Genomic DNA, 14120 nt, shown 5'->3' on the forward strand with positions numbered 1-14120 from the left:
GCTCATTGGGCCCTTTGAATCTAGAAACTCATGTCTTTCAGTTCTCGGAAATGTTCTTGTATTATTTATTTGATCATTTTCTATCTTCTGTTTTCTTTTTCTGGAACTCTTTTTTTTTTTTTTTTGGCCAGGGTTGGGTTTGAACCCGCCACCTCCGGCATATGGGGCCAGCACCCTACTCCTTCGAGCTACAGGCGCTGCCCTTTTTCTGGAACTCTTAATATTCATCTGTTTTCTCACTTTCTTATTTTACTCTTTCTTATCTTTCAATTTTCTGGGAGACATCCACTTTATTTTCATCTTACAACCCTTCTATTAATTTTTTTTATGTTTTACTTTAAAAATTTTAAACTTTCTTATTCACTGAATTCAAGTTGAGTATCTTTATCCATAATGTGAAAATGCTTAGGACCAAAGGTGTTTTAGGTTTAGGATTTTTTTTGGATTTTGGAGCGTTTGCATTATAGGTTCAGGATACCAAATCTGAAAATACAAAATCTCTAATGCTTTGGTGAGCATTTCCTGTGAGCATCATGTTGGCACTGAGGACGTTTTGGTTTTGGAGCATTTCAGATCTTACATTGTCAGATTTGAGATGGCAGACCTATATTCCTTTTTTTAAATCCTGTTCCTCTTTCACTGGTACAATCTTTTATCTTTCTGAAGTGATTACTTAAATGGATTTTATTTTTTTCTTCTCTCTGAAATATTTTTGTTTCCTTTGGATTATTATTATTTTAAGAGACAGAGTTTCACTTTGTTGCCCTGAGTAGAGTGCTGTGGCATCACAGTTCACAGCAACCTCCAGCTCTTGGGCTTAGGCAATTTTCCTGCCTCAGCCTCCTGAGTAGCTGGCAGTGCAGGCACCCGCCATAATACCTGGTTATTTTTTGTTGCAGTTTGGCTGGGGCCGGGTTCGAACCCACCACCCTCAGTATATGGGGCTGGTGCCCTACTCACTGAGCCACAGGTGCCGCCCCATGGATTGTTTTTTACAAAAGCATTCAGGGCCAGGCATGGTGGCTCATGCCTATAATCCTAGCACTCTGGGAGGCCAAGGCAGGAGGATCCTTTGAGCTCAGTAGTTCCAGACCAGTCTGAGCAAGAGTGAGACCCCATCTATACTAAAATTAAAAAATCAAAACTAGCAGGGCATTGTGGCAGTTGCCCGTAGTCCCAACTTCTCAGGAGGCTGAGGCAGGAGGATCACTTGACCCCAAAATTTGGGGTTGCTATGAGCAAGGCTGATGCCATGGTACTCTGCCCAGGGTAATAGAGTGAGGCTCTGTCCCCCAAAATAATAAAATGAGTTGAAATTAAATTTCTTTCATGTTAAAGTTTTTCTTAAAGCGTCTTGGCCATTTTTTTCCTGTGAGAAGGAGACACAGATATGCCGGTGGGAGGCCTATGGACTCGGGCAGGACACATAGGGCTGTTTTTTAGGAGATCCTAAAATGTCTCTGGGGTCATTGTTCTCAGTGAGTTAGTTTTCCTGGGGTGGGGGTGGGAGGCAACTCCTCTAGTCTTTTTGTTTTTATTAAATCCTAGCTGTGTACATTAGTATGATCATGGGGCACCATACACTTGGTTCATAGACCGTTTGACACATTTTCATCACACTAGTTAACATAGCTTTTGTGGCACTTTCTTAGTTATTTTGCTAAGACCTTTACATTCCACTTTTACTAAGATTCACATATACCCTTGTAAGATGCCCCACAGGTGTAATCCCATCAATCCCCGTCCCTCCCCCCTCCCTCCCCTCCCTTTCCCTCTTCTCCCTATTCTTAGGTTGTAACTGGGTTATAGCTTGAAACTCCTCTAGTCTTTTCCTGGGAGAGTGTAGGTGTGGCCTCAGCATTTAGGCATCCAAATAGGGAAGAGGCAGGTGTCCTGACGTTTCACTTTTCTCTGTAAAATCCCTCTGCCTTGGGCTGTCATCTGTGTCTGGTGTTCCTAGGCCAGATCCTTTTGGTTCAGCTTTCCAGAGAGTGACCCTTGGCCTTCACTGGGCAGGGAGGTGGCAGTTTCCTGGCCACTCAGGGTTATGGAGGGCACCCTGAGTCTGGCTGGTTCTCACAGACTTTCAACCAGCCTTCTGTTTCTTGTCCTACTGGCCCCCAGGCCCCTGGGTTTCCTGGGACTCTAATTTCTGAATCTTTCCTGCTTTGCTGTGGGTGGCTTCTCCCTGCAGGTACTCCACCAAGTTTGCTACTGCTCCCCCCACCCCTCCTGCTTTCTAGCCTCCAGAACTTTGTTGAAATCTCTCACTTGCCATAATCACTTCTCCCTTACCCTTTGCCCTTGTGGGTTTGCGCCTAGTTTATTCCTCCATGTTCACTGTAGTGGGGTTTTGGAAGGGAGCAGAGATAAATCTGCTCATTGTGCTACATTTTTCTTAAAGTTCACTCACTGTGGGGTTTAAGCAGGGATGGACCAGATCCATTAGAGGCAGAAGAGCGAGCAAGGATGCTGGCCCCCTGGTAGGAGGGGGATTCCTGGAGTGGGGAGTGGGTTTGGGAGCAGAGAAAGAAGTTTAGTTTGATGGTTAAGAGCTAGACTCTGGCTCACTCATGTTGGCGAGCAAGTTGCTTTATCCTTTAAGCCTCCAAAGACAGGGGTGTCATGTACCCTACACAAGCATTAAATGAGCAAGCTTGTGAAATGTTTAGCACAGTGCCAACCATGTGCTAAGTATTCAATACATAGTATCTATTATGTATTGAACTAATATGCTGGACTTGAACCAGGGAAGCGGTCCTGCAAAGATGGGGAGAAGAGTGTGTTTCCTCCCCCAGAGAGGGGTGGAGAATGAGAGAAAGTTTGGAAAATCAGAATCAGAGCCACCCCCTCACAGCCCCAGAGGTTGTTCCCAGCTGTCCCCTCTCAGGGTGCCACCCAGCACCCTGGCTCCAGAACAGACAGACAGATGAGTCTCTGTCTTCATTCAGCTGCTGGAATGTGTGAGGGACTTGGCACAGGGCCCGGAGTGAGGGTGGGGGACAGGGTGAGAGCCAGGGCACTGGGGCCTCCCAGAGCCTTGGCACTAGGAAGAAAGATGTGTGCCCCACAAGTGGAGCTGTGCTTGGGAGGGAGAATCTCTGCCCCAGGTCATTTTATGTCTTCCCCTCTGCATCCTGGGAATCAAGGAGCAGCATGTTCCCTGGGCCCAGAAGAAGGTGGAAGGCAAGGGGGTGCCCAAGTGGGCAGAGTGGTACCAGTCTCTCTCATAGCAGAGGGTGGGACAAGAAAGAGGACAGGCCCCATCTCAGCGGGCTGGGGGACAGAATGAGTGGGATTTATACAAAGTGCCAAATGTGGGGGTTGGGCATTGGTTCTGGGGCTCAGGGGAATCTCAGAGGCAGCCATAGACCCTACCCCACTGGACCGTACACCCCCCGGCTTCCTGCAAATAGACGTTTATCGGACTGCGTAGACCCAGACAAGGCTGAATGCAAACTCTTGGTCTTGCTGTGTCCACAGACACCCATGCACGGCAGGCCCTGTGTAGGTACAGTGGTAAGGGTGACAGATGTGGTGCCTCAAGGCCCTCACCAGCTGGGGGGGAAAGACAGATGACAGTTCGGGATAACTAGCAGATAACTAACTATGGCAGATAGCTCTTGTGGGTGGGATGTGGGATCAGGGGAACGCCTCTTGGCGAAGGAGCCCTAGAGCTGCCCTCCACAGGCCTGTGGGAACACCTGCGGAAGAAGGGTGCTGCGGTGGAGGCAGGGCCTGCCAGGGACCAGGAATGTGGGTAGAGTAAAGCATCTTCAGCAGGCAGTAGAGGCCTGGACAAAGTGCACAGTCACTTGTGGCACAGGTGAGAAGAGGGGCAGGCATAGCTGCTGCCAGCAAGGGCTTTGTCTTCGGGCAGGGACGCTGCTTATCTGTCAGGCCATCATGGGTTTGGAACTTTGCTTCCCTGAGCCTCAGTTTCCCATCTGTAAAATGGGGCTAGCGATGGTCCCAGCTCATAGGTCCACAGGGAGGGTAGATAGGAAGAGGTACAGTGTGGGCATGTGGTGAGGGCTCAGCTGCTGGTATCCTCCCCCTCTGCGCTCCCCACTCACTGGTGACTGGTCTCATGCCTGTACTTCTGCTCCACATCGGACACTTGACCCATCCCCCCAAGCCATAGTTGAGGCTGTCCCTGCCCTCCGGAGGCCTAGAACCTGAGGCACCTCCCGTTGCCCCGGGGAGGCTTGCAGGGAGCAAGAGGAAGTACAGTGGCAAGGCTGTCCCCACCCAACTACAGATTCACCCCCGTGACCCTCCCACACTGACTTAGTCCTTGACCATTTGAGAAAAGTATACCAACGGTCCTACTCCCTCCCCATAGTGCCCTCAGTCTCCCCAGACCCTTGGTCTTCCCCCATCTGACAATATTCCCTCATGACCCCAGTCTCCCACTGCCCCTGATCTCTTCCCCTGACACACACAGGTCGCTGTGTACCTGTGTCTCCTGCTCTGTCCTTGGGTCTCCGCTCATTCCTGGTCTCTCCCCCTCTTTGTGGTCTTCCTCTCTGTCTTTAAATTTACAAAGGTCAAAACCAACAACTACCTTTGATGAACCAGAAGTTAGAGGGCTTCTCTTTCAGCAAATTGGTAGCTTTGAATGTAGACCAATTAGGAATGTGTTTAGAGGTAAGTTCTAAAACCTGCCCAGTGCTGGAGCAGATGAGGGCTGTTTGTCTCAGGAAGTGCATGCCAGCGTGTTCAGTCCACACTGGCGGGACTGGTGGTGCCTTTAGGGACCTATCCCTCACACTCAGCTCATCACCACATCATCCTTCCCTGCTGCTGGGCTGTCCTCCCCCTGCCTCTTGTGATGCTCCAGACAGGAGCAAGAAGAAGAGAAGGGGTCCCCGGAAAGGGACTCAGGCCTTTCTCTCCCGCGCTGGGACTGTGTCCCAGACCCTGTAGTTGCAAAGGAGCTGCAGTGGGGCATGGCATCAGTAGGTCCCCTTACTGCCCAGGGCAAAGTCAGAGTCCTCCTGCTGGTGAGGAAGGAGGGGCGTGGATATGGGGCTGGGAGCTCAGGGAGGGCTCCCTGAGCAGGAGGAAGGAGGGACGTGGATGTGGGGCTGGGAGCTCAGGGAGCCCTCCCTGAGCAGGAGGAAGGAGGGACGTGGATGTGGGGCTGGGAGCTCAGGGAGGGCTCCCTGAGCAGGGGGCAGAGTGAAGACAGATCCTGCTAGTGGTGGTCCTGCCACTGGGCTTCAATGGGCAATATGGAAGTGATTATCCCAGGTGAAGGGTCTGCAAAGACCTAGGGCGGGCCCTGGAAAAGGCTGTGAAGGCCAGGAACAGTCACAAAACTGGGGGGCTGCAGGGCTTCAGGGCTGCAGAGGAATGGCCAGCTGGGTGTTGAGGTTTTTCTCCAGACTTTTTCTGAGTGCATCGGGAGGGGTGTAGACAATAGAGCGGCCTTGATGCCATGGGTGGGTTTGCATGCTCCTGTAACCTGAGCTTGTAGGATGTGCCAGGCATAGGCTGAGCCTGCATGGGCATGATCACACCACAGTTTTGAGGCAGGTGTTATTGTTGCTCCCATTTCACAGATGAGTATACTAAGGTTCAGAGAGGCCATGCTTACTGCCCAAGGCCTCTCAGCTAGGAAGAGGTGGGGCTGGGCACCCACCCCATTAAACCTTCACACCCTGTCACCTGCCAGGGGTGGGTTAGGGGTGAGCCCTGGGAGGGAAGTAAGGAGGAGGAAGGGCCCTGCTTTCATCCTGGCATATGCAGTGAGGCCCTGTTCTGGGAGGGTTCTGGGCAGAGGGTGTCTTTGGATACAGTGCAGCTTGGACAGTGGGTGCCCGGGTCCCAGCTCTGCACGCCTATGTCTCCCAGGTGTGCAGAGGCAGAGTGTGTATTGCACAGAGCGGCAGGTGGGGCCCGTGGATGAGGAGTACTGTGACCCCCTGGGCCGGCCAGATGACCACCAGCGGAAGTGCAGTGAGGAACCCTGCCCTGCCAGGTGACACCCCCAAGCACAGGCCCCACCAGGCCCCTGACTCCCAGGCATCCTGAGCTTGCCATGGGCACCTGTGGCAGCCAGGCTTCTGGCCTCTTCTCCAGGCTAAACCCCCAGGGCTGGCTGCCCCCTGCCCCATCTAGGACCTGGAATGCCCCTGTATAGCCAGCACCAGACTGGATACCTCTGGTCACTACTCTTTGGGTACCTGGATGTGGACATTGGTCTCAGGTCTTGACCACCTCCCCTGGGGTAAGGGTAGTAGAATGGAGGAGGCTGTGTGCCATTTCACCAGGCTTCGGGGGCAGGCCATTGACCTGGGCCTGGGGCTCTGAAGAGCCATACGCCAGACCGAGTCCAGGCTCTGCCTACACCCTGAGTACCTGTGGTCCTGGCCTGGCCCTTGCTGTGGGCCTATCAGTGTCACCTGTCTGATGTCACCCGTGTGCCCCTTGCCAGGTGGTGGGCAGGTGAGTGGCAGCTATGCTCCAGCTCCTGTGGGCCTAAGGGCCTCTCCCACCGGACTGTGCTCTGCATCCGCAGCGTGGGGCTGGATGAACAGAGCGCCCTGGAGCCACTGGCCTGTGAACACCTTTCCCGGCCCCCCGCTGAAACCCCTTGCAACCGCCATGTGCCCTGTCCAGCCACCTGGGCCATAGGGAACTGGTGTCAGGTTAGTGCTAGGGTGGGAGGGTCCAGCACCTGGCTCTGACCTGGTCTTGGGCTACAGGCAGGCAGACAGCTTTTGTGCCGTCATTACTGCCTGGTTCCTTAGGACCCAGCCCCTGACCCTGAAGCCTCCAGGATCAGGAAGCTCTAGGCAAGTCATGGCCACAAGCCATGGTCTTGAGCTGGGAAGGGCCAGAGAGAGCTGGCTGAAGCCTCTGCCACGGGGCAGTGGACAGACTACCCTGCCTTGCCCTAGTGTCCCCTAGCAGGCCCCTGCTGGCCTAAGCCCCTCACCCTGGCCTCCTTTGTAGTGCTCAGTGACATGCGGGGTGGGCACTCAGCACCAAAGTGTCCTCTGCACCAATGACACCGGCGTCCCCTGTGATGAGGCTCAGCCAGCAAGCGAAGCCACCTGCCCTCTGCCACCCTGCCCTCAGCCTCCGGACATGCTGGGCTCTGAAGGCTCAGGCAGCGGCTCTTCCAGCCATGAGCTCTTCAGTGAGGTCGACTTCATCCCACGCCACCCGGCCCCACGCCCTGTGCCTCGCTCATCCTCTGAGCCAGCCAGCATGGGCAATGCCATCAAGGAAGACGACCTGGACCTGCCAGGGCCTGTGTTTGTCGATTACTTCTACTATGATTACAATTTCATTAACTTCCATGAGGATCTGTCCTATGATCCCTCCGAGGAGCCCCATATAGTCCCAGTGGGAACAGGGCATAGGACATCAGGGCCCCTTGTGGGCACCCCCATGCCTGCTACAGAGCCTCCTGTGGCTGGGGAGGAAGGAGTGCTGGGATCTCAGTCCCCTAGCCCTTGGCCCAGGCAAGCCAGCCCCACTCTGCCCCCACCCTTGGAGCAGACCCCTGAGATCCCCTTGGCCAATTTCTTGCCTGAGGAAGGCACCCCTATGGGGGCCCCGGGCCTTGGGCTCCCCAGCTTGCCCTGGCCTCCTGCTTCAGTCCTTGGCATGCCTACACCTGCTGCCCCTGGGGGCCAAGATGAGCTCCTACTAGAGAAGGACAGCCAGAGCCAGCTGCCCCCTCCATGGCAGGACAGGACCAATGAGGTTTCCAAGGATGATGAGGAACCTGTGGGCCATAGAGTACCCCTCCTGCCCCCGAGACCCAGCCCCATGCTGCCCCCTTTGCCTACCATTGGACCCACGCCCTCCTCTCCTAGACCTGATGTGCCAGAGCTGTGGACAGGGGGCACTGTGGCCTGGAAGCCAGCTCTGGAGGGTGTTCCGGAGCCTGTGGACAATGAGCTGTGGACCACTGTGGCTCTTCACCTCCTTCCTTCCACAGCTGGTCTACCAGATATTAAGAGTGGGGACAGCCCCCTGGGGCTGGGGACTCCCACTTCTTCACCCTCAGGACTGGGCTTATGGAACCTACAGACTCTGGCAAGACCGGGGACCTTCCTTGGGACAACCCTGACTGGCACAGGGCACATGCCCTGGTTGACTGCCCTGAGCCCAGGACCTTTGTGCTAGGCTGAGTCCCCCAGCCCTGAGGCAACCCTGAGCTCTGGGCTACTGTCCACACTAGATCAGAACAGTATCACCGACAGCAGCAGAGCCCCTGAGGCCCAGCCCCTGGACCCCAGCCTGGCCGAGGAGGGGTCTCCCATGGACCTGCTAGCTGCCAGGAATGCCAGATGGCAAGTAGGAAACTGGAGCCAGGCAAGTGGCATAGGTCAGGAGGGCTGTGTGTTTGTGCTAGACTTCCAACAGTCCAACCTCCTCATCTGAAAATGAGCAGAGCAAGACACAGGCCCTGGCCATTCTGTCTCCTGGGGGGCAGGGAACTGGCCGCCCGTGGTGGGTGGAGGCCCGGTGAGGTGGGAAGAACACTGTCCAGCTCACTATTCTGCCCTCCAGAGGCCTCTGGGGCCAATCTGCCCATCAGGCCTCAGTTACCCTTCTGAGTAGTGGGGAGGGGCGATACAGGGGCTTTTGGGAAGGTAGTGGCAGGCACACATGAGGGTCAGACAGGGAGTCCCCAGATTGTCTCTGTGGGAAAACTCAGCCCCTTCTGTTTGGAGCTGGGTGGGGCAGGCTGAGGCCACTAGGGCTGGTTGTGCCTCTGGGTTACCCAGCAGTTTGGTGTCTGGGACTACAACCCAGACTTCCTTGCCTACCACATGTGGGGAGCAATCAGGATAGCTGGTGCTACAGTGTCCCTAGGGACACTTAGTTGCTGGGAGGATTTTGTTTTTTATTCTCACGGTGTCCTTGGGAGGTGGGTGGAAGAGTCTAATTCACAGATAAGGAACAAAGGCCCTAAAAAAGGGCCCTGGCTTGGCTGGTGAGGAAGGCCTGGAGGGGACATGGCCCTCACAGCCTTTGCACCCTGCAGTGCTCTACCACCTGCGTCCTGGGCGCTGCCTGGAGGCCTGTGCGCTGTAGCTCAGGCCGGGAGGAGGACTGCATTCCCGCTGGCCGGCCCCAGCCTGCCCGCCGTTGCCACCTGCGGCCCTGTGCCGCCTGGCACCAGGCAACTGGAGTAAGGTGCGTGTGTGAGGACGGAGCTAGGCGGGCAGCCCTGGGCAGGGTGGAGCCCTACGTCCCTGTGGCCTGTGTTCTCCGTGGCAGGGGACGACTTTGCACCAGATCGTATTTGATTCCTAATCTCTTGGGAACTGTTTCATCTTTGTTTGGCCTGGTGTGTTTCTCTGCATTTTTTGGCCTCCTCTAGACTTCTTTCACCAGCTGTCCTTTGCTTGTCTTTTCCTTTTGTCCTTTCCTACCTGTTGCCTGAGCCAGCCTCTCCCTGGGGCTTTTCAGGGATTCGCCTGGGTGGGGGAGGGGGATTGGCTGTGGTGTGTGTGGCATGCACACAGGGTGTGTCACATGTGTCCCTTGGTCTACAGTGCTCCCGCAGCTGTGGTGGAGGATCCTCAGTGCGGGATGTACAGTGTGTGGACACACGGGACCTCCGGCCACTGTGGCCCTTCCACTGCCAGCCAGGGCCTGCCAAGCCACCTGCCCACCGGCGCTGTCGGGCCCAGCCCTGCCTCAGCTGGTACATCTCTTCCTGAGGCAGGAATGGTGAACTGGCAAAGGGGCTTCAGGTGGGCAGGACCTTCCTGCCAGGCCTGTTTATTGCTGAGCGGATCAAGAATCACAGGTCTGGCCCTGACCTAGGCCCAAGAGTGACCCTGGGCAGGTTGCTTCGCCTTGCCAGGCCACTGTTTTCTCATCTGTAGAATGGGATGGGAGGGTTGCAAGGATTAATAAAGTAACACAGTGAAGTAAAGGCTTGGCAAAACACTGGCAGATTAAACTTACTTTTAAGGCTTTTTAAAAATATCAGACCCTAGTTGAAAAGAATAAAAACTTTCTACCACCTCCCCTGTGTCCCTTGGGCACAAGGGGTCCCACCCAAGTCTCTGCCCACTGGTGCATCCAGGTTCCATCTAGGGCCCCTGCCCAGACTCATCAGGCATGTCCCGTGTGAGGAGCTTGACCCTGAGGGCTGCCCTTGTCCCTATGTCTACCCCTCTGCAGGAGCAGACTATGCAGTAAAGGGGGTGGCAGTGACCAGTGGGCCCTGGGAGCAGGACTGGGCCTTCCATGGAGGCAGAGAGCTGGGGCTGGGAGGCCAGTCAGGAACAGGGCTCAAGGACAGCTTCTTAGAGGAGTGGCACTGCCCCTGAGGATGCCTGATTCCCCATGGTGGGGGACATGTGGGACACTCACTCCTTTGCCCACTCTGTGCAGTGCTCAGCCCTCTGTGGCGGTGGCATCCAGCAGCACCTGGTCAAGTGTGTCAACACCCAGACAGGGCTGCCTGAGGAAGACAGTGACCAGTGTGGCCAGGAGGTCTGGCCTGAGAGCTCCCAGCCATGTGGCACCGAGGACTGTGAGCTGGTTGAGCCTCCACGTGAGTGCCCCCTCCCAGGGTTATGGTGGGTTGGGAAGGACACGGGGAAGTGGGGAGACACCATCACCCCAATGGCACTTGCTGGCCCATGTTGCAATATAAGGCATAGGACACCATGCAGAAGCTGGGGCTGTGCCAGGAGTCAGCAGAGGGAAATGCAGCTACCTGGGTGTCCTGCAGGCAGCTGTTTTTAGCCTTTTTTGGAGCATAAGGACAGGTCTTGGCCCCTGGTGGTTGTGTGACCTTGTGTAAGCTTTCTTTCCCTCTGGGTCTTAGTGTCCCCATAGTGAAACTAGAGATGGCCCCAAGGCTGTGTGAGGGCTGGGCCTGGCTAAGACCCCATCCCCAGCTCTGACCTGTCCATTCCTGGCCAGAGGAGGATGGTTGGAGGTGAACAGTGGAGCTGCAGGAAGGGGCCCCTCCCAGGGTCTTGCTAGCTCCCAGCTGCCGGTGGCTTCCGGGCCAGCTGGGACCTCCTGGCAGAAAGGCCTGAGCTGGAGGTGTCTCTGGACACCCCTATACATACACACTTCGTCTGGCCCGGCCACCCCAGCAGTGCTGTTTGCAGGAAAATGCATGGCCCTGGATCACACCTGGGCTGGCCTTGGGTCACACAACTGCTGTGGCCTTGGGCTCCGTTTCCTTTTGCGCCCTCACTGCCTCCTGTAACCCCCATCACTGCAGAATCAAGGTCTGTCTATGTAGAACCCAGTATTGCATGGGTACCCCCCTCACAGTCACCACTGTCCCCCATCGCACTATTGGCATCTTCCAGTCTAGGGCACCCAGAGGCTCAGCACTGTTTGTGAAGAGCCTGTCTCTAGGGGCTATCCGTCCCCTGCCACCTGCCTGCCCATCCCCTGGCCCTTGCAAGTGTTCTCTCCTGCAGCACTGGCTCAGGCCCAGAGTGGCCACTGCTGCACCTTGTACCCCTGCCTCCCATCCCGTTACCTCAAGGCCTGGTGGAAATGCCCCCACCGTGCCCTAGTGCTGGGCCTACTGTTCTTGCCTTCAAGGCTAGGGCTTAGGTAGTTATAGATCCAAAGTGGTTGACACAGGCGGTGAGGCTCAGCACAGGAACTGAGGGCCCCAAGGCCTAGAACAAAGGACGGGCCTGGCCAAGAGGTCCTGGGCTGAGCTACAGGGAGGGCATGTAAGGAGTTTGGGCAGCACTATGAACTGTCCACGGTGACAGGATTTCTGCCACTGGTGAATGGTGGAGGGGCATCCGGAGAGGGGTCCTGGACCCTGAGACCCTAGAATTCCCAGAGTGTTTAGATGGTCTGTGGCAGGACATGCGCAAAGCCTGGAAACTCCAGGATGTATGGTCACCATGGCAGGGCAGCTGACACAGCATCTGTCTGCCCTGGGAGATGAGATTATCAACAGGAGGGAGCTGAGGCCTAAGAGGTGAAATGGCTTGTCCCAGGTGGCCCGTGCCACTGGGAGGCAGGTTTGCAGCTATGTATTTGGGAGCTGCCGCCAGGCGGGGCGGGAGGAGCCTGCTGCTCCCTCGTGCCCTCTGCAGGGCCCAGGGGATGTGTAGGCTCAGGGCTGGTTATTGCCCTCCTGTTCCCTGCCCCAGGAGGTCTGCTGGAGTGAGCACGGCCTGGGCAGCAGCTGGGGGCTGTCAGCAGCAGCAGCAGCATCATTGGGAACAAAGCCAGGAGGCTGGCAGCAAGCCTTTTCCCCAAATAGACATGGGGCAGGAGGGCCCAGCCAGGCCTCTATCCCTGCCAAGTGGCCTGCAGCCTCCCTCCATCCCAGCAGACCTGGCTCAGTCCCAGTCCCTGCTGATGGCTTAGATGGCCAGGGTTGAGACCTACTCTGCACTGTCTGGGCTGGCTTCTTCTCTTCTCATGGGCATGTGAGGTGGCTGGGGTGGTGGTGGTGGGTTATCTCAGGGCCTTTTCTCCAGAAACATGAGCCCAGAGGCCTAAGAGAGGTGGGACAGGTTTGCAATTCCTGGTTTAGAAGAGCCCCTCCAGGAACGGAGGGCCCTCTGCCCTTGAGGGGCTGTTGAGGCCTCTGTGAGGTTGTGGGGAGCCAGATTCCAGGGCCGTGCATCCCTGTCCCACCTGCTCCTGCCTCCCTCGCAGGTTGTGAGTGTGACCGTCTGTCCTTCGGGTTCTGTGAGACCCTGCGCCTCCTGGGCCGCTGCCAGCTGCCCACCGTCCGCACCCAGTGCTGTCACACGTGCCCCCTGCCCGGACACAGTGCCCCCTCCCGGGGCCAGCAGCGGGTTGCCCGCCGCTGACCTGAACCCCAGCCTGAACTAGCACCAGGACCCACAGACCAACTGTTTGACGCACAGACCTCAGTGCCCACCATGGGCCCCTGTGCCCTAATGGTGCTAATCTCCTCCTGTCCCCCTCAGAAAAGGTATTTTTTTATTCTGACAGTTGTGTAACATTTATTATTATTTTACATAAATGAGCATCTACCATTCCAAAGGACAGCTTGGCTCCATCGTGGGTTTGGGGAATCTCAAGTTAGAAGCTGCATCCCCCACCCCCCACCCCCAAAAGGCTGCTGCCCTCAGGGTAGGTTAGCAGGGGACCTGACCCGTGAGGGGACGGAGGGTGCCTAATGTGGACATGCAAGGGCTCAGAAGCCAGGGTGGGTGGCTTTCCAAGGGAAGGCCTGTCTGCAGAGGGCTGGACCATGGAGACAGGGTGTACAGCTTGGCCAGTGCTCCTACCACACCCCTGATTTGCTTGGTGCCTCTCGCCTAGGCCCCCCAGTCCTGCCCAGGGCCTCCCACTCTGAGGTCCTCGGAAGCCTGTATTTTCCAGAAACTGAACCACATGTATCCGCCAAGTACCAAGGCCCATCATGTAACCCATGGGAACTGCTCCCCAGAGTGATGGGGCCTGAGGCCTCGTGGGCACCTGCCTGCCCTGTGCTGTGTTAATGCCTCTGCACGAGGGTGGAGAGTAAGAAGCAGGCTGGCCAGTGCCCTTCTGGGGCCCCATGTATCCTTTTCCTCATCTCCATGCTCAGCTGGGGCTGGTCACAGCTGACTCAGGGTGGTCCTTACCACACTGTCAATCCCTAGTACCAGGCTCTTGCCACACTGACCTGTGGTCCAGCCATTTGGTACCTGCCCACCCAAAGCCCTATGCTGCCCATAAAAGCTAGTCCCATGAGGCCAGACTCCGAAGGCACAGAGGTGCACTGCCTTCTCCAGGCCCAGCCTGCATTGTCCCCTCCCATTGGCTGAGCCCTGGACTCAGCCCCTTCCTAACTTTTCCTGACCCGTCTGCCTGGAAGGTGTTCTGTTTATGCCCCTTCTCAAAGTGGGAGGTACTGAGGTTCTGAGAGGCCCCTGCATACTTCGCATTCTGTTCTCTAGTGTATGACATCCCCGACTGAAACGTGATGGGGTCCTGGAGGCATACATGTGGCAGTGCGTGGCCACACATGGGGCTGGGGTAATTGCTGGGGGTGAGGGAGGCACTGAAACCCACTCCCTTGAGACTGAGGCCAAAAAACAGTACAGAGGTAGGACCCATCAAAATGTGTGTCTGTCCAGGATCTAGAGGAGATAGAGGGACTATGGGCGCTGTACTAATGGGGT

General features: G+C 56.1%; 1 protein-coding gene across 1 annotated transcript in view; it reads left to right on the top strand.

Moving 5' to 3' along the window:
• Positions 1 to 9726, top strand: part of LOC128588367 (A disintegrin and metalloproteinase with thrombospondin motifs 7-like) — a 33596-nt gene extending 23870 nt beyond the window's left edge. The window contains 6 exon segments of the mRNA XM_053595111.1: positions 5860 to 5986; positions 6443 to 6656; positions 6964 to 8337; positions 9014 to 9146; positions 9149 to 9165; positions 9528 to 9726. Coding sequence (XP_053451086.1) covers positions 5860 to 5986; positions 6443 to 6656; positions 6964 to 8337; positions 9014 to 9146; positions 9149 to 9165; positions 9528 to 9695 — 2033 coding nt within the window. The 3' untranslated portion in view covers positions 9696 to 9726.
• Positions 9727 to 14120: the final 4394 nt, after the last annotated feature.

The sequence above is a fragment of the Nycticebus coucang genome, chromosome 6, assembly GCF_027406575.1.
Source record: "Nycticebus coucang isolate mNycCou1 chromosome 6, mNycCou1.pri, whole genome shotgun sequence".
Classification (NCBI taxonomy): domain Eukaryota; kingdom Metazoa; phylum Chordata; class Mammalia; order Primates; family Lorisidae; genus Nycticebus; species Nycticebus coucang.